Here is a 19730-nt window from a genome sequence, read left to right on the forward strand (position 1 = left end):
CCCAGTTAGCTCTGAGAGTACTTTACCCAAGAACAAGCTTGCCTAGGCTAAAGAAATCTATCTGCTTTTTTGGTAGGTGGACTTTCCCTGGATAGGGACCCTCCTTTTGTGAGGTCCAACACTGTAGCAGCATCTAACCAAGAAGTGTTGGGTTACCCATGAGAACTTAGTGCCCTTTAGCAGACAAAATGCCCTTTACTTGCCCATATATGCCTAATGTCAATCATCTCTTGTTTAGGGCCAAGGAGGGGTGGTCAAAGTATCCCTTGGGCTAGCTCCTCTCTCTTTAACAGCCTTAAAATATCTGAGCAAGAGTCAAAAAGTCAAGGAGAAAGGGAAAAAGAGAACTGGAAGTGACAAAGGGAATTGTTTGGCAGCCCTATATGAAAAGAGAAGAGTCCTGATGTCTATGTAATGTATCTCTTCTTGAGGTCTAGGGGCATGATCCTAAGCATCTCAGATTCTTTTTCTTCTCTCTGCCTATCCTTTTAACTTCTATCCCTTGAGCTTGTCTTGCTAATAGTCCGGAAGCCAAAAACTAAATATACCGTTTTCTCCAGAGTCTGACTCTGCTGTCACTAAATCACCCCATTGATCTCTGAAAGGCATCACTGATTCCTTTAATGAGCTACTGTACCAAATATAACTTCAAGTATTCTTGCATAGTCTTCATTTATCTTCCCTTTTTTCTTATAGAGAGAATTTTTCTCTCCACGTTCTTAAACTCCTGAGGTATTCCTACCTGCCTTCACATCTGAAGTTCAGCATCTCTCAGATGCCTTCCTCCCCATCTGACTACTTTTCACACTTAACTGTGCTTCACGCTGACTTCCCACATTATTTTTTCTTCCATTATTGTTAGATGTCAAGGAAATCTTCAGGCACTTAATACCTTTTCTTGAAGTAAATCATAATTTATCTCTAGGGAAAAAAAGGCATATGGATGGAGAAGAAACTCTCAGTTGCAACCACAAAAGGACAAGGAATATACAGTGGGAGAAGCTGTCCAAAACTATCTGTAGACAAAATCTGAAGGCTATCTAAGGTAGAAGGGAAGAGATAGAAAAAGGGGAAAGAAGGCTCCATTTTTTTAAAGTTTTTTTTAAAGATACAATTTTTAAAGTATAAATAATTTGAGTAGAGTTTATACCTACATTTGTGGCTCTAATGCAGAGTAAGTGAATATGAATCTATGCTTCACCTTATCTTGAATGAAAGCCTAGCTGAACCAGTCACACATAAGAAGTTCATGACATTTGGAGTGCCTGGGTGGCTCAGTCGGTTAAGCGACAAATATGGTTTCAGCTCAGATCATGATCTTGGGGTCATGAGATCAAGCTTGACTTTAGGCTCCATGCTCAGAGTTAAGTCTGCTTAAGACTCTCTCACTCTCTACCTGTCCCCACTCGCTCTCTATCTAAAATAAATAAATAAATATTTTTAAAAATTTTCATAACATTACCTAGCTAATATTTTACTCAACAAAATGTTACTGCACATGTTGAGAGTTGACCATTTGGTGGGCACTGACCTGGGCCTGAATACATATGAATAAACCAACATAGTCTTGTCTTCATTAAGCTTATAATCAAAGGGGATGTTTTTACCTATTATTTTAGGTCTCTCAAATTAAAGAATTTATCGAAGATCCTACAGGATCCCATTTTATTTGATACCTTCTTATATATCCATGAAAGGTACATCCAGTAAACATACTCACTTTGTCATTATTCCTCAAAACCAGTGGAACTTCGTAGACTTCACAAGGAGTATAGTTCTGAAACACAATTTCTGATGGAAAGGGCTGGAATAATGCCTGATCCAGGTCAATTCCTGAAAACTGCATTGAAAGGGTAAATTCATTATGTAGTCACACAGTGGCAGAAATTACAGGGGAAGATATGAAAATACTACATAGGTTTATGGCTATTAATTCTAAAAAACATAGGAAACACTCAGAAAGGGGTAACTACTATAAGCAATAATTGTTATAAGTATTAAGGTTACTGTGATCGACTTGTCTAATACAAAATAAAGTAGATTTGGCCCTCAGTTTTAAAAATACAGGTTAATTAGAACACTAACCCTAAATTTCCATTACAGCAATGGTGAATAAGAACCAATTTCCCTATGAAAATAATAAGAAAAACTATATCAACAAATATATGCTAAGAGGCACTGAAGAGCTAACAAAAACAGTATGATCTAATGTCAAAACTATGAATTATCTCAAGTTATTAGCTTGGGTAGAATCCAACAAGTTTTGAGTACTACCATGTTTCCTTAAAATTTTAGAATATCCTATGATGCCCTATGAGTACACAGTTGCACCCTGGGGCACCTTAGTATAGTTTGCAAAATGAATTTTTAAGTATCCATCTCAATAATTTAGAAAAGTAATAGTAAACATTAAAAAATAATAATAAAATTCAAACAAATAAAAAAATGACATAACAAAAACAACAAAAATAATAAAATAGAAAGTAAATATACTACAGAATCAACAAGCCAAAAGTCAAGTCTTTAAAGACTACAGAATTGATAAAATACCTAGTGAGTATGATCAAGAAAATAAGACAAAAGGCACAAAGAGTCAATATAAAGAACGAAAATAGGGACATTACAACAGAAACTGAACTAACTGAAAAGATAATAAGTGGATATTATTCAAGAAATGTGAAAATTTATATTAGGAAGTACAATTTATCAAAACTAACACAAGGAGACATAGAAAATATGAATAGTTCTGTAACTATTAAATTGAATCTGCAAGTAAAAACTTTTCAAAGAAAACCCCAGCCCAAATAACTTTACAAGCAGATTCTAGCAAACATTTAAAGACACAACACACACACAAAAAAATAAAAAATAATAAAAAAAATAAAGACACAACACAAATATTATAGGAACTCTCTCAAAAGAAAGAAAAAAAATTAAAGTCTCTCAACTTGATGATGATAGCATAACAATGATGATGTTAGAAAGACGGGGTTGGGGGGCAGAATATAGGCTAATCTTACTTATGTAATAGATTTTTTTTTAAGTAACAAAACATTAGCAAACTGAAACCTACAATATATAAAAATAATAAAAGAATAACATATCATGACCAAATTGGGTTTATCTCAGAAATTCAAAGTTGTTTTAATATAAGAAATTGGTTAAAAAGAAACAAAATTGTCATTTGCCCCAGAAGAAAAAAAACTGCTTATTTAGAAAATTCAAAATAACCTATAGATAAACTAATAGAATTAAAAAGTTATTACTAAGTACAAGGTCAACACACAAAAATCAATTAGATTTCTATGTACTAGCAAAGAACATTTAGGAAATGAAATTTATAAATAATACTATTTAAAATAGCATCCCAAAACATAATATACATAGGGATAAATTCAATGAAAGCTGTGTAAGACCTTTATCCAGAAAAACTATAAGATATTATTGAGAGGAATTAAAAATGACTTAAATAAATACAGGAATATACCATGTTCGTGAATGAAAAGGCAATATTTCAAGGGTGTCAAGTACTCCCCTAACTGATCTAAAAATTCAATGAACTCTAATTTAAAAATTGTGGTAAAAATTTTGTTTTGGAAATTAAAAAGCTGATTATAAAATTTATATGTAAAAGCGAAGGATCAAGAATAAGCAAGAGACATTTAAATAACAAGATAGGAGGACTTGCTTTATAAAGTAGCAAGACTCATTATATTATTACATATCATATATTGTTATTTATCAGAATAATTAAAATAGTGAAATATAGTATATGATTTATCCTAAAAACAAATGTACCAGATTTAAAAGCCCAGAAACAAATCTTTAAATATATGAACACTTGATTTATGACAAAGGTAATACTAACAAGCATTGGGAAAGAGATATGTTCTCTTTAATGAACAGTGTTGGGTTAAATGGATATTCCATATGAAAAATATCAATTTAACTCCTATCACACACCACCCAAGTGAATTAAATCTCTCAATATGAAAGGTAAAACAAGAAAATTTTCAGAAGAAAACCAAAAGGAATATCTTCATGATGTTGAGGAATGCAAAATTTTCTTTAATGGGGCATAGAAAATACAAAACATAAATGAAAAGATTGGCAATTTTGTTATATTGAAACTTAAGACATGTCATCAAAAGATACCCTTTAAGAAATGAAAAATAAATCCAAAGAATTAGAAATTATTTGTAATACACATAATTGATAAAGGACTAGCCTCCAGGATATATGAAGAACTTTTACAAATCGCTAAGAAATGGACAAAACACATAAACATATAATTTCTAAAAGATGATATACAAATGGATCATAAGCATAAAAAGTTGCTAAACCTTATTAGAATCAAGAAACTGCAAGTTAAACCACAGTGTGACAATACTACACACCCAATAGAACAATTTCAGTTGAAGAGATTGATAATATTAAGTATTAGCAAGTATTAGCGATTCCAACTGCAATTTTCAAACAGTTAATGGCAGTATAATAGTATAAACACTTCAGGAAACTATCAATTACTACTAAAGAGACACACATGCCTATAACCTAGAAATTCCACTTTTAGGTGTACGCCTAATACTGCATGTATGTGCACTAAAAGAAATGTACAAGAGTGTTTATAACCCATCATTTATTTGGAGTCAAAATGTGGAAAAAACAAATGCTCATCAACAGTAAAATGGATAAACAATTGGTGGTATAGTCATACAATGAAATACTATACAGCAATAAAAACGGACTACTACTAAACACAGCAACATAAATCTTCAAAACAATATATTGAATTAAATTAGCCAGAAATTAAAGAGTATATGCTGTGGTATTCCACTTATATAAAGGTTAGATATAGGAAAAATACACCTATGGTTAGCAGTTCTTCTGGAGAAGAGGGACAGGTAATGACTGGGAAGGGCATAAGAAAGCTTCTAGGATGCCAGTAATGTTGTAGCTTACATTCCTTCATCTGAGTGGTGGTTATACGAATATCTTTACTTTGCTAAAATTCATCAAGCTATATGTTCATAATACATATACAAATTCAGTAAAAATTTTACTTAAAAATGTATGGGGGGGGCGCCTGGGTAGCTCAGTCAGTTAAGCAACCGACTCTTGGTTTTGGCTCATGCCATGATCTCACAGTTGTGAATCAAGCCCCCCAAAGGGCTCTGCACTCGGTGTGGAGCCTGCTTAAGATTCTCTCTGCCCCTCTTCTGTCTCTGTTTTTATTATAAATATATAATCCATATCTACAGATTTGAATAGAGAAATATGAATATATATATATATATATATATATAAAACACTGTGTTTTGGATTTGAATAAACTGACCAATGGTGTGGAAAAGTCCAGAAACAAATCCTTGCATATGGATCACTTGCTATACCACAGAAGCCCTCAAGTGCAGGAGCAAACAATGGATTTCAGCATAAATGACTGATGCCAAGATGGACTCAGTGTAGGTCTTAACTGATAGCTTGAGCTCTCTCCTCTACCTCTCCTGCCACAAATAACCAAGGTTAAGAGAAGATGCCCAGTGAGAATGTCCATGACTTCAGATCTCGAGTAAGGCTTGCACTATACAGATCTCCAAAGCAGGTGACACACTCTCATAGGCATAACCACCAACTCCTTGTTTAGAATACCAGGGATGGCAACAAGAAATTCCCTGTTGCCATCTGGCTCCAGGAAATAATAGAGAAGGCAGGGCCAAATGGCAACACATCAATTCGCATGTTCATAGGAAGCAGTGAGTCATTGAGACAGGCTATAAGAGCAGGACTCTGGATCCTAAGGTCCTCACAAGTCACAACTTTGGGGAGAAAGAAAGGTTAATACAACTCAGTCATTCTTCCTTCCTCTCAGCCCCCTTCCAAAATACACACACACACACACACACACACACACACACACACACTCCTCTTTCATAAAATGCTGTGCTGAGAATCATGAAGGATTCCTGATGGTCTGGTACACTGCCAGAACCTGCCTCAACAGTAACTGCCTGCAGATTGTAAGTCCAGGAAAAATGTCCTTCTTTCCTCCAAAAATGAGTAGTAACAATAATGGTAATGATAAATCAAGATTTATACAAAAATATTCAAGGAAGACAAAGGAATAAAGAAAATGGTAAATGAAGAACGGTTAACAGAAAAGTTAACAAGAAACAATGAAAATATTGGCTATGCTGTTTCACTATAAATGCAAAAGACATAATGGAAAAAATCTGAGAGCACAAAGCAAATAATTAAGAGTGTAGGGAGTACTTAATGAATCAAAATGATGAAAAATTCATGTGATCACTCAATAAATACTAATTGAGTTTCCTATATTTTCCACGTGTTAAGCACACAGACATGAACAAAGCCAAACAAAGCCCTTGCCCTCGGGAAGCAGACTTTCTTAGGGAAATGGATAAAAAAATAAAGAAATGCATAATACAAGGTCAGGCAGTGATACGGCTACATAAAAAAAAAAAGGAAGATAAGGAGACAGAGTAAATGCAGGATGTATGCTCTTTTCAATAGATGTGAAGAGATGGCCTCTCTGAGGAAAAGACATCCAAGGAGAGATCTAAGCAAGTCCTGCAAGACATGATAGAAAAGCATTCCAGTTAGCGGGAATAGCAAGTGCAAAGGCCTTGAGGTGGGGATCATCATTCAGTGTTTAAAGAACAACAAGAGGGGGCACAATGTGAAGACAATGAGCTAGGGAAGATTGGAAGAAAAAGAGGTCTAAGAGGGAAATAGGATTAGATGATGCAGGACCCTATAACTCTGGGGGCAATAGGAAACAACTGTTGGATGGCTTTATATATGGAATAACATTTTCTAATTTACATTAAAAATACATTCTTTCCTCTTTGTGCAGAATTGATGATGGAGCAATGAGATGGAAACAGACAGATTATTTCAGTAGTCTAAAGGGTGATGACTTAAACTGAGAGGGTAATGGTGAGAGGGTAGTGGTGCAGGTGGTGAGAAGCAGTTTGATTAGAGATACCGTTGTGAAAGTAGAAATTTATAGTACTTGTCATTGGATCTCAAATAAGACGCAAAAAAAAAAAAAAAAAAAAAAAGAGACATCAGAGATAATTCCAAGGTAGTTTTCTGGCCTGAAGAAATGGATAAACGAGGGTACTATATACTAGAAGGAAGAGACAAAAGAGAAAAGATCATATCCTTAGGGAAGGAAGGTAACAAAAACATTAAATCTTAAATATTTTAAGTCTGAGCTGCCAATCATTCACTGGGCTGAATATGTGATCCAGAGTTCAGAGCATTAGCCATAGCAAGAGAAATAGTTGTGAAAATAATCATCTAAAAAGTAGAATTTAAAGCCTGCTCCTAAAGGAGTTATATAAAGGATAAATTCAGAAGAGAAACAAGTTCAAGGACCAAGCACTGGGGAGCCCCAACATTTAGTGATCAGGAACAGGAGAGATCCAAAAAACAAATTAAGAAAAAAACAACCAGTGAAATAGGAAGAAAATCAAAGGAATATGATATCTGAGCCATGAGTAAATAAAAAGGTACAAAAAAGAGACACTGAATCAAATGCTGTGAGACAACCAGAATGCCGAGCTGGTCAAGCATAAGGATGAATTATACAAGAAACACACATAAACACAAAACTCAAAGGAAGGGACACAGAGGATAGCCTGATAGATATAATGACAATGAAATGGAAGTGAACAGAAAATGAAAAATGGATGGAGAGGAAATACAAGATGTAAAAGGACAGACAAAGAAGGTCTAGCATGCTCATAATTGATATTCCTAAAGAAAAGAACCAAAAATGGCAAGAATAAAATACTGGATAAGTCAAGAAAAACTTTCTAGAAGTAACTAAAGATACATAATATCTCAGGAAAGTTTAGTCATGTCCTAATAAAATTACTGGACATTAAATTAAAATAAACAGTCTTTGGACAAAAGAGCAAAAAGATTCACATAACTGTAGAGGGGTATAAATCAAGCTGGCTTCATCACACTTCTGCATACCATTATGCATCATACTTCTGCTTACCATTAAAGCCATAAGGTAGTGAGGAAAGTGCATGCACAGCTCTTATGGGTAAAATGTGTGACCCAAGAATTTTAGGCCTAACAAATCTGAAGTTTGGCATAAAGGCAACAGGCAAACATTGCCTTTATGCCAAGGAAGTATAGTTTCCATAAGCTCTTCTTGAAGATATTGGTGGAGGATGACTGTCACCCAACTAACAAATGAAACTCCAGAAAATAAAGTAAAAACAACCCAATGAGTTGAGAAAGAAAGAGGAGCAATGATGAGATATACTATACTAATTTCATCATCCTTCATAGCAGGGGTCAAAATACACTAAAACACACACAAGCAGTACACAGAGGAAAATATGCATGGCCTGGTCTCAGTTATACTATGGAAAAGGAGCAAACAGCCCTTGATCATGATGAATTAGCATTGGGAGAAGCCATGTCTCCTGCCCTCAAAAGTAGAGGGTGCTAACAGAGAAGCAGAAATAGCTAAAGCTAGCAGTGCTCAGAGGAAGAGCAAATTTTGTGCAGAACTTAAACACGAGTGGCAATGGTGTTGTAGTGAGAGCAAATAAGTCTGAGGGACTCATTTATCACGTGGGAAAGATCTCTGAAAATCTCTCAGAAATAGGCCGGGAAGCCTTTGAGAGGAGACAGACCTCCATCACTTTGACTGATGGAGCTTCGCACCATAATCTGTATGTAACAAGTAAAGCACATAAATCAAGAAATAAATTTAAAAGTAGGAACTGAAACCTTATTTATGATCATAAACTCCTAAAAGCCTAGAATGTATGCTTCACATTAGAATATAGAAACAAGTTCAAATAACTATCCTTTAGAGACGACAGGATACATTGGCTCCTGGGAGTGAGCCAAAACAGACAACAAATGCCTCCTTTAGAAAACAATTCCACCTTCTTCCTTTCTAGTGATGACACTTCAGGGAAGAAGGGATTTCTTGTTGTGGTAAAATGACTTAATTGGATTTGGCCCCTATAATCCTTGGAACTACTCCTAATCTTTAAACAACAGTGTCCAGAAGTAGCCAGGAACTGTGACTTGTCAAAAATTATTTGTATTTATTAATTGTATTTCTCTCCATATTAAATCACAGATATCAAAATCGACAGAGGTAGAAAAAGAATATATAACACAAAAACCCAATATGGAAATTAGCCCAGAAACAATAACTGCTTAGGGACTGTCGTTTTAGAATGTTCACATTATTCACACTGCCTCATAAGCACGTATCACAGAAAGCAGCTACCTTTTGATGCGTTGTTTCCCCCATATCTAAAAGTTCGATGATCTGTGGTCGGCACATCAAACGTGTATTAGCCAGTCTCTGCTCTGTGGTGAGGGACATTTCCTTTAGGAACTCCGAGGGTGTCAGCTAGAATTTAAAACAAAACAGCTGAAGATTCATAGACGATTATACTGAAAAAGTGTTTTCATAAGTGCCGGTAATGAATAATTTGTGTTTGCAGCTTTCGGGATAATTCTGGAATGCTGCTAAGTCCCCTTATAAAATATTTAAATTAACTAAATAATACAAGAGAAGTACATGTGCGCTTTTGAGCTCTTTGCACACTAATTTGAAATGACACGGGTTGCCATTTCCTTGTGATTTTGAAGAAATCACACAAAAGAAACTGGGTAGGGGTGGGGGAGTGCAGAATCAGGAACTTGCAGGAATATGCCCAAAGAGTTTAACATTGATGCTCAGAAGAAGCATCTGAGCATACAAATCTGCTTCCAAAATCACTTATAGTCTTCAGAGCTAAGGAATTTGAAATGCTTCTACTTCTCAACTGAAGTTACAACAAACAAGCAAAGCATTTGGGTGTTTAGCTATTCTGCTATAGTAGTTTCAAGAGGAATCTTGTGAAATGGGGAGGATCTTCTAGAGAGAGTGACCGGAAGGTTTATGAATGAGTTTGAACTTTTTAGAAATCACAAAAGTGCATTTAGAACTTGTATTAATAGGGCCCTAAAGCCATCGTCAGATCCAGCAGCCACTCACATTCACATATCCAAATAGGAACACAAAATGCTTTAACACTTTCTGATGTTATGAGAAAAAAAATGTAATCTATCATTTAAATAAAATCATCTAAATAACTCAACAAGACTTAATTACCCAGGACCAAACATTATTATTATTACCAAACAATAGTATATTGTTGTTCTGGAATATTCCAGGGCTTACTTTATATGCAGGGAGATGATGATCACTCACAGCAACATAATGCTTAACTATGTACCAAGACTTCTTAAAACATTCGGAGGCATATAATTTAGCTGATTCATTTTACCTTTGGGTTAAAATCAATGTTCTTCAAAATCCCTACAAAATTAATTTCTGTGATTGAACCCATTTAAATGAAGGCATATTTCAATGCTGCTTCCGACTCGGTTTTCAGGTTCTTTTTGATTGGAACCCAGATTACAATACTAAAATGTTAAGAGGTATCAGCTGTATCACAGTTTAAATAAAAATAATGAAAATAAATAAATAAATAAATAAATAAATAAATAAATAAATAAATAAAATAATGAAGCCTTAAAAGCAAAAAGTCGGGAGTTACTTTAAATATGAAATGATAACCACCATAAAAGAGAGTGATGGCAGGTCTTCTTTTCTCCTCAGAACATAGCTTAAGACTGGTTTTTAAAATTCAGTGCATACTATCTTGAATCCTATAGATTGTTATTGATATTTTCTATGGCATATAGTTTATAATTTGGTTCTCACCAAATTATGATAACTCATTAAAAATAGAAATATGGGGGCGCCTGGGTGGCTCAGTGGTTCAGTGTCTGTCTTTGGCTCAGGGTGTGATCCTGGGGTCTTGGGATTGCGTTCCACATCAGGCTCCCGGAAGGGAGCCTGCTTCTCCCTCTGCTTATGTCTCTGTCTCTGTGCATCTCTCATGAATAAATAAATAAAATCTTAAAAAAATAGAAATATGTTTTGTTTTAAAGGACAGAGAAAAAAATGTATTTTTCTTGATACCATATAGTCACCATTTTGATACTCTCTGTTCTACAAATGTACCAACAGAAATAACTGTTGCCAATCAACAGGTAATAAATTGTTAAGGTCAAACCCTATGGAATTCTGATACCTCATTGTTTTTGAATTACACAAAAGACAGTCTCATAAGGTTCAACCTAACATTTAGAAAACCATGATAATTTCATTGCACGGTCTTACTTCAACTGATTAACTTAAGCAATTCAAGCCTCTACCTTGAGGTATGTAATTTCAAAAACTTCTCGAGCTTTAAGAGGTGCCTCAGCTCTGTGGCAAGCTACCATGTTATCTAAATTGATATTATTGGTCAGTAATTCTCTGTTTGATTTCTGAGAATGCCAAGTAGCAGCTGTCATCCGCCTGAGGAGACTGCATTAAGTATTTTACACTTGAAAGTCTTGGGTACATTACCATTCGATTTACTTCTTCTTTTGTAACCACCCTTGGACTCAAGGGGGGCAGAACCTTGCTTTTGAATCCTTTCAGCATTTCGACTAACCCCATCTGAACAGCCCCCATGGACTCCTCAAGTCTTCTACTGGTCATTTTTAGTTATTTCCTTCGTTCACCTAGGAGTGGGAAAAAAAGGGTTTTAGAATAAATACAGTTAATTCCTGAATACAGGTCACAATTTTTTTTAAAGCTTTTTCAAGTACAAAGGTTTAGAAAAGACTAATCTTCAAAAATACATCAAATGCTTATAACAAATGCCTTAACTACAGGAGTCTATGCCATGTAATTAGTCCAGAATTAACCTTATTCCAAAGTCTAGGATTCCTTTTAAATAAACCAAGTGATTCTGCACTGACCTTAGGGAAGAATCAGAAATCAAGCAGTTCTTACATTTGCTATTTTTATCCCCCCAGAAAAACAAATAAACACTGCTCAATAAAGATAAAAACTTCTATCCCCTCAGATAAACAAACACTGCTCATCATTTGCTACTTTATATTTATTTGACAATTCTCTCTCATGACACCATCCAAATATAAAAAAATATAAGGCTTCAGGCTTCCACAGCTGGGCAGAGGCTAAAAAAGTAGCATGAGATAAGGAAGAGGAAGTTTCTGGAGAATTTTTGAAGTTTATAGTCATAAATAAGTTATTAAACAGCCACTCCATATCTCCAAATCAAAGAGATAAGACATCTACCCTCTACATATCCTTCCTTATGCCTGTCAGTAGGACACTTGCAACTATGGAGGCCTATTTATGACAAAGAGGAGATTTAAAAAAAACAAAACAAAACACAACAACAAAAAACAAAGTGGAGATTTGTTTTCAGTAATAGCCAGCTAGTTTACCCAACCGTGTGCCCTGCAAAACACACAAAAAACAAAAACTAAAAATGCTTGATACAATGTCAAATAAAAAACCATAAAAGTCATTAAAAAGATCACAAGACAGTAAGTCATTACCGGACTAAAACAATGAGGAAAGAGGTGCATAAAGAAAAATAGATCTGAATGAAAATGTAATAAGGTACACTGAAGTAAAGCAGTAAAATACTCAAGGAAATGAATATGAAATTAAAAAAAAAAAAACAAATGGCTGAAATCGCAGACAGTCAAAAAAAAAAAAAGATCCAAGACACTATAACTGGAGCCCATGAAGAAGAACAATTAAGTACTGGAGTGGAACTAATATTTCAAACTACCATCCAATAAAAATTTCCAGAAATGAAAGAAAACATAATGAAAAGGGATTGGTAAGTGCCCATGAAAACAGACCCAGATGGTCAATTCTGAGCCATATTTTAGCAGAACTATTAGACATTTAGAGAAAATTTTAAACTCCTCACAGCCTCCAGGCAGAAAGGTAAAATAACTCACAGGGGCAAGAGAATTAGATGTCACTGGACCTTGAAAAAACAACCTATGAAATGGGAAAATAGAAGATAATATTTTCCAAAAACTAAAAAGTGTGAGCCAAGGATTTTACATACAGTCAAGCTCTCCTTCAATTACCGAAGCTACAGAAAAGGAGTTTTGAACATGTAAAAGCTCAAGGAAAATAGTAAACAAATTCCCTTCTTGAGGACTCTACTAGAGGATGGGCTTCAGCCAACCAAAAGGTGACTGGGGAACTTCAGCAAAATGACCCACAATGAACACTTCATGTATTTAATTGTAGGGCTAATTTTAAGAATGAAGTTGAAGACATGAGGAGAAAATAGAATTTCAACAGTTTCTGAAAAAGTTGAAAGAATGCAATTTTAAAAGAAAAGTAAAAAATAGAAATAAAGTCAAAAGTAGAATAAGATCATTAATAATTGAATAAGTAACAGGTAGGAGTCAAACTATTAAACCAGATAGAATAAAGGAGCTTATGGGAATTGTGGTAGAAAGCCCCTACAATGGCAGTGATACCTGTTTCCAAGCACTCATGTATTGTGTAATACCCTGCCCTTGAGTGTGGGCTGTCCTTAGGTATTCTAACAAATATGATACAGCACAAGTGATAGACACCACTTCTGAGATTAGTTATAAAGAGACTCAGTTCCATCTTGGGTACTGTCTGGCTCTCTTTCAGATCATTAGCTACCATTTTGAGAGGACACTCAGAAAGCTTAGAGAAGCCCACGTGGTGAGGGACCAATTCTGCTAGCAGTGACATGAGTGATCTGAGAAATGGGTCTTCTGAGGCCAGCCAACAACCATGTGAATGAGCTTGAAGGTAGATTTCCGAGCCTCATTTGAGTCTTTATTTATTTATTTTTTAGTATTTTTAAAATTTTTTATTTATTTATGATAGTCACACACACACAGAGAGAGAGAGAGAGAGAGAGAGAGAGAGGCAGAGACACAGGCAGAGGGAGAAGCAGGCTCCATGCACCGGAGCCCGACATGGGACTCGATCCCGGGTCTCCAGGATCGCGCCCTGGGCCAAAGGCAGGCGCCAAACTGCTGCGCCACCCAGGGATCCCTCATTTGAGTCTTTAGGTGACTACAGGCCCAGCATACAGCTTGACTGGAGATGCATAATAGACACTGAGGAGGATGCACCCAACTAATAAGCCACATCTAGATTCTTGACCCATAGAAACTGTGAGAAAACTAATATTCACTGTCTTAAGCTACTAATTTTGGGGTACTTTATCATACAATAATAAATTACTAATGTAGGTATTTTAAAGGGTTTATACACCAAAAAACTACTAAACATAAAGGTAAATCTTTCTAAATACCAGAAGAAATTTTAGAAAAAGCAAAGAAGACATACTAAACAGAGAAAGGCAAACAATAAATCAAATGTAATGCAAATAATTGTTATAATACAAGGTAATATGGGATGTGATGTCACCAACATGGTGGAACAGGTGATTACCAACTTCAGTCTCTCTCGCAAAAAGACCAACTAGAAACTATCCAGAGACAAGATACCTTTGTGAAAATCCCAGAACCAGGGGTGAGGCTGAAGTACCCCCTTAGATCACAAAGACATGGAATAGCCTCAAAAACATCATGCTCAGTAAAGTAAGCCAGTTATAAAAGACCACATATTATATGAATCTATACACATGAAGTGTCCAGAATGGGGAAATCTCTAGAGAGAAGGAATAAATTAGTGGTTGTATAGGGCTGGAAGTAATGAAGGGATGGGCAGGGGGGAGGGTATGGCTAAAAGGTATGGGATATCTTACTAAGATGACAATGTTCTAAAATTGACTGTGGTGATGATTGCACCACAAATATGTATCTGTAAATATGCTAAAAACTTCTGAGTTGTATATACACCTTAAGGGTGAATTGTATGCTATGTGAGTTTTATCTCAATAAAGTGGTTAAAAATACATTCTAAAACACTTAAATCAACTTTTTAAGATTTACTTATTTATTTGAGAGAGAGAGCATGCACAAGTGGAAGGGGCAGAGTGAGAGAGAATCACAAGTAGACTCCACACTGAGCATGCAGCCCAACACAAGCTCAATCTCACGACCCTGAGATCATAGCCTGAGCTGAAACCAAGAGTCAGTCGCTCAACTGACTGAGCCACCCAGGAGCCCTTAAAAAATCAATTCTTTAAAGCTGAAAAACAACTGAAAGAAATGAACTTTGCTGTATATCAAGCTGCTTTCATAACCACAAAGAGAAAACAATTACTCCAACTGACCTAAAAACGTAGTATTTTGACTGTCTTCATTGAATGTAGTCTTATTGTTAGTCATAATATGAGTAATAATATATGTATTTTTTGCTCTAGGCCCAACGTGAGGCTTGAACTCACAACCCGAAGACCACAAGTTTGCATCTTCTACTGACTGAGCTAGCTAGGAGCCCCAGTAATAATATTTTTAAAACAAGTAGTTAAAGCAATATTGTTAAGAACTGAGCAATTCAGGATGCCTGGGTGGCTCAGCGGTTGGGCAGTTGCCTTTGGCTCAGGTTATGATCCTGGGATTTGGGATCGGGTCCCACATCAGGCTCCTGAGGAGAGCTTGCTTTTCCCTCTGCCTATGTCTCTCTTCTCTCTCTCTCTCTCTCTCTCTTATGAGTAAATAAATCTTTAAAAAAAAAGGAACCGAGCAATTCATCTTAAGAAAAAATAAAGCCAAAGAAGTTCTCATATTAAGAAATCTTATAATCTTACACTTAAATTGGAAACAAGTGTGAGCTCAGGATTATTTTCTTCTTTTAAATAACCTGCCTACTGAAAAAGTCCAGAAACAATGAAGGTCCAGTAAGCAATAACAGTCCAAGGACATATTGCAGACTCTAAATACCATTTCCCACTAAAAGGAACCACATCTCCTTGGAGAAATGGGTAATTTGAGGTCTGATGCATAAAATGTATAAGATGAACTTGGGAAATTCTATTTTACTATAAAACAAGGACATTGGGGATCCCTGGGTGGCTCAGCGGTTTAGCGCCTGCCTTTGGCCCAGGGTGCGATCCTGGAGTCCCGGGATAGAGTCCCGCGTCGGGCTCTCGGCATGGAGCCTGTTTCTCCCTCTTCCTGTGTCTCTGCCTCTTTTTCTCTCTCTCTCTATGTCTATCATAAATAAATAAATAAATAAATCTTTAAAAAAATAAAATAATAAAATAAATAAAACAAGGACATTATCAAAGGCCACTGGGATTGTGTCTAAAGGATCCAATAGGAGTTCCCATTCACCAAAGATAGGACGATTTGAAACATTTTTTAAGTCTGCAATGGATAAGTCTCTAAAAATTCAAGTTTAAAAGATACCAGTAAAAGAATCATTGGTCACCTATGGAAGTTCTACAGCACCAAACTAATTATTTTGAAAATAATAAAAGGAAAGAATCAACCACTTTTTTGGTACAAATTGCACTGCAAGCTAATCAAACAGGTAAGGAAGGAAAATAATTCTTCACAGAAGAACTCCAGCTAATAAACTCAGAACAAACAACAGAAAAATCATGACCATTATGTAACCCCTAATAAAACAAAAGACCATCAATGCTAAAATAATTAGGAAAGCTGTTGCTGAAGAACTCTATAATGGCTCAGTTGGGCTAACAACACCTGAGCCCTCTAAACCAATCTCAACATTAAATGCTTGAAAACCAGACATATCATGTGTCTCCACACATGATGCACTACACAGCACCAGCTATGTAGAACTACTAACAAAGATCTACGAGCCAGGCTGCAGGAGACATGGGGAATGGAGGAACAAGCATATTCTGGAGAAATACAATTACGCCAAATCAAAAAGGTAGGAAATATTATAGGAAAATGACCTCCTTTATTCAACTAATAAATAGCATCAGAGGGTTGTGGGCAGGGGATAGATATAAATTAGAAGAGTTCTAAACAAACCAAGTGCAAGGATGCACCTTGTTTAGATCATGACGCAAATAAATGAATAATAGATATTAAATAATTATTGAGTTTTTTTGTAGAATAATGGCACTATACTATTCACATGCTACAGGTAGCATATAAATCTGTAACTTCTTTTGGCAATCCTTTAAAACTGTACATATCCTTTGATGTATAAATAAATATCTTTTGCTATTTATAGCAGAGTACCCCAATTATGAAAAGATAAACTATACTGTAACTTAACAACAACTTCAACACATGAGAAAAACAATGACTCTCTCTTTATCAAACCAAAACACAAAGCAGTTATGTTGTTAAAATTTGATGATTCTGGCATTTTTTATTAAAACTAATTTCTTAAAATAAATAAAACTAATTTTTTTCTATAACTGATTTCTTAAGCACTTTAAGATTCTTGACCATTTTCCTGTTTTGCTGTTTTCCAGTTTTGATCACTAACACCTTATTACAATTCCAGCCTGCAGTACTTGGATCATGCCTTTGTAGCTCAACTACAAGAGTTAATATATTTTTCCCAAAAAATCTGCTCACAATGTTCCTTCTGACTGCAGTGTCCTTTCTTTTTACCTCTGCACAGATCCCTTCCTGATTCAAATGTCATTTCCTTATCGAAGCAATTTCTTTCTGATCTTACCAGCTGGAAGTGACTGTTCAACAACTCTGACCTCCCAATATCTTATTTCTCTCTTTTATGACACCTAAAAATTTCTACTTTACGGTTATGTGGGTGCTTATTCTGATCTTAATAGACCATAGACTCCTTGAGTAGAGACTGTAATGCATAGTGCCTTGTATTTAAATGGATGCCTGTGAATTTCTAATGAACCATCGACCAGTAAATTAGACAGAATCAATAATCAAGAGTGTTATTAAAAATGACAATCACCTAGCCCATTGCTCAATATCTAACACAAAACTGAATCCATGCAAATAGGCCAAATGCATTAACATCCCTGGAATGCTTTGACTCCTGTAATCCATCAGTCATCTTAACACCCTGCTTTTAAAGACCACCCTCAGGTCAAAAAAATATGGTAAAAGGGGCCATGAACCCAAGACCTTTTTTTTTTTTTTTTTACCAAATAACTTTTTAACTAAAGAGATAACAATACTTTTATTAGGGCATGTATAGTACCAGCTAGACATATCACCAAATCTTCAGTTTCCACCAAGAATAAATTTTCATTTTTTAAAATTAACTTCATAAACTCCTAGAATTCTATTTTAATTAAATAGCCATTATATCTCTTTCCACCCTCCATTCCCCTGTACAGCCTGCATGCACACTCACGTAGGCACATATGCACCCACATACACACTCCTTTATTTCTCATCATCTTGGTTTCCATGATCACGTTCTCAAGCCAGGTAGTCCAAGAATCACCCTAAACTCCTTCTGCTCCCTTGCCCCTTCTCACATCTTCACTCTTGTCTCTGCAGCCTACATCTCACAGTTAACCCCTGCCCAGTCTCTGAGCAGTCCTGTCAACATCCCAATTCCAGGTCTTACCATCTCAGCCAGTAAAACCCCAATACTGGGGCAGTCCAGCTGCTCTTCTCTCCTATCCCCAGGCTGTGAGGATTGCTGGAGAAAACCGCACAACAGTGCAACTTTGTCACTATAAATCCAGAGTCTCTGGCTCCCGCTGGGCTCTGTACACCTACCACCCTGTTGTCCTTGTCAGCTTTCTTCCCACAGCCTATTCCAAGGCTTCCCTGCAATTGGAGGATTTCTGCGCCTTCCTGCAATTCTAGAGGATTTAAGCCTACCCAGATCCTTTCTGAGCTCCACTCCATTGACCACACTGCAAACAAGATGCCTCCACCCACCTATGTCCCACATCTGCCTCAAGCGCAGCATGCGCCCCCAGACCTGCTCTTTCCTGTAGCCCTCTGTGAATGGAATCACCATCCACACAATTGCCCACACCCCAAATTCACCTCTCATCTATGACTTGTCTCTCCTCCAGTCATTCATATAATAACTAAATGTTTATTGAACACTTCCTATAAACAATAGTGTTCCAAACATTATGTACTAGATGTAGATACTATTATTCTCCCCAAATCACAGCTTTAAAAACCCAGAGGCACAGAGGAGATAACCTGCCCCAGTTCTCATACTAGTAAAGGCTAGAGCTGGAAAGACAGCCAGTCACTCTGGCTCCAGAGTCCACACTCATGACGTTATTCTGCCTCGACCTCCTGGATATCTCACACATCCATCTCCTCCTTTTCATCCCTGTGGCCCTCCTTTGTTACTGTACTCCTCATGTCTTAACCAGAACAACCTCCTAGGTGAACTCCCTGACTCCAGCATCTCATCCTCACAATACCTCATTCTCTAGCCACTCTGCACTGAAGCCACAGTGACCTTTCTCAAGGGAAAAATAAGGTCATGTCATTTATCTGCCTAAAATCCTTTAGTCCATAATATTCTGTAAGCTCCTTAGCATGACATCCATACCAGGAACTTGCTCTTCTTCGTTTTATGTGCAATTTGCAGTTCACAATCTCTCAAGTGCTCACATGCCTCCAGATTTATACATACCACCTGGAACACCTTTCCTTCCACCCCCAGTCCCACCACTAACTCCTTTGTCTTTCTAGGCTCAGATGTCACCTCTTTCAGAAAGCCTTCTCTGACCTTCCAAGGCTGCCCCTTCTCTGTATCATGCTCACCCCATCATGATCATCTCCCTCTACCACTAGACTGTAAGCTCCTTGAAGACAGAAACTTTGTCTTTTCTACCACTGTATTCTCACTGCCCAGTACATATGCTTATTTCATAAATGTGTTAATTCATCCACACAAATGACTTTCCACAATCTCCAAATGTGTCTATTTC

At 36.3% G+C, this 19730-nt stretch overlaps 1 protein-coding gene across 10 annotated transcripts in view; it reads right to left on the reverse strand.

The window, feature by feature from the left end:
• Nucleotides 1–19730, reverse strand: part of HYDIN (HYDIN axonemal central pair apparatus protein) — a 358050-nt gene that overhangs the window by 291648 nt on the left and 46672 nt on the right. For all 10 annotated transcript variants that reach the window (XR_005990460.1, XR_005990461.1, XR_005990462.1 and 7 more), the window contains exons 2-4: nucleotides 11477–11634; nucleotides 9296–9421; nucleotides 1721–1840 (exon numbers count right to left, since the gene is read on the reverse strand). Coding sequence is in view for 7 of the 10 variants with exons in the window: in XM_041773068.1 (XP_041629002.1) it covers nucleotides 1721–1840; nucleotides 9296–9421; nucleotides 11477–11611 (381 nt within the window). In the remaining 3 variants the exon portion in view is untranslated. The remainder of the gene's footprint in view (nucleotides 1–1720; nucleotides 1841–9295; nucleotides 9422–11476; nucleotides 11635–19730) is intronic.

This window comes from Vulpes lagopus, chromosome 10 (assembly GCF_018345385.1).
Source record: "Vulpes lagopus strain Blue_001 chromosome 10, ASM1834538v1, whole genome shotgun sequence".
Lineage (NCBI taxonomy): Eukaryota > Metazoa > Chordata > Mammalia > Carnivora > Canidae > Vulpes > Vulpes lagopus.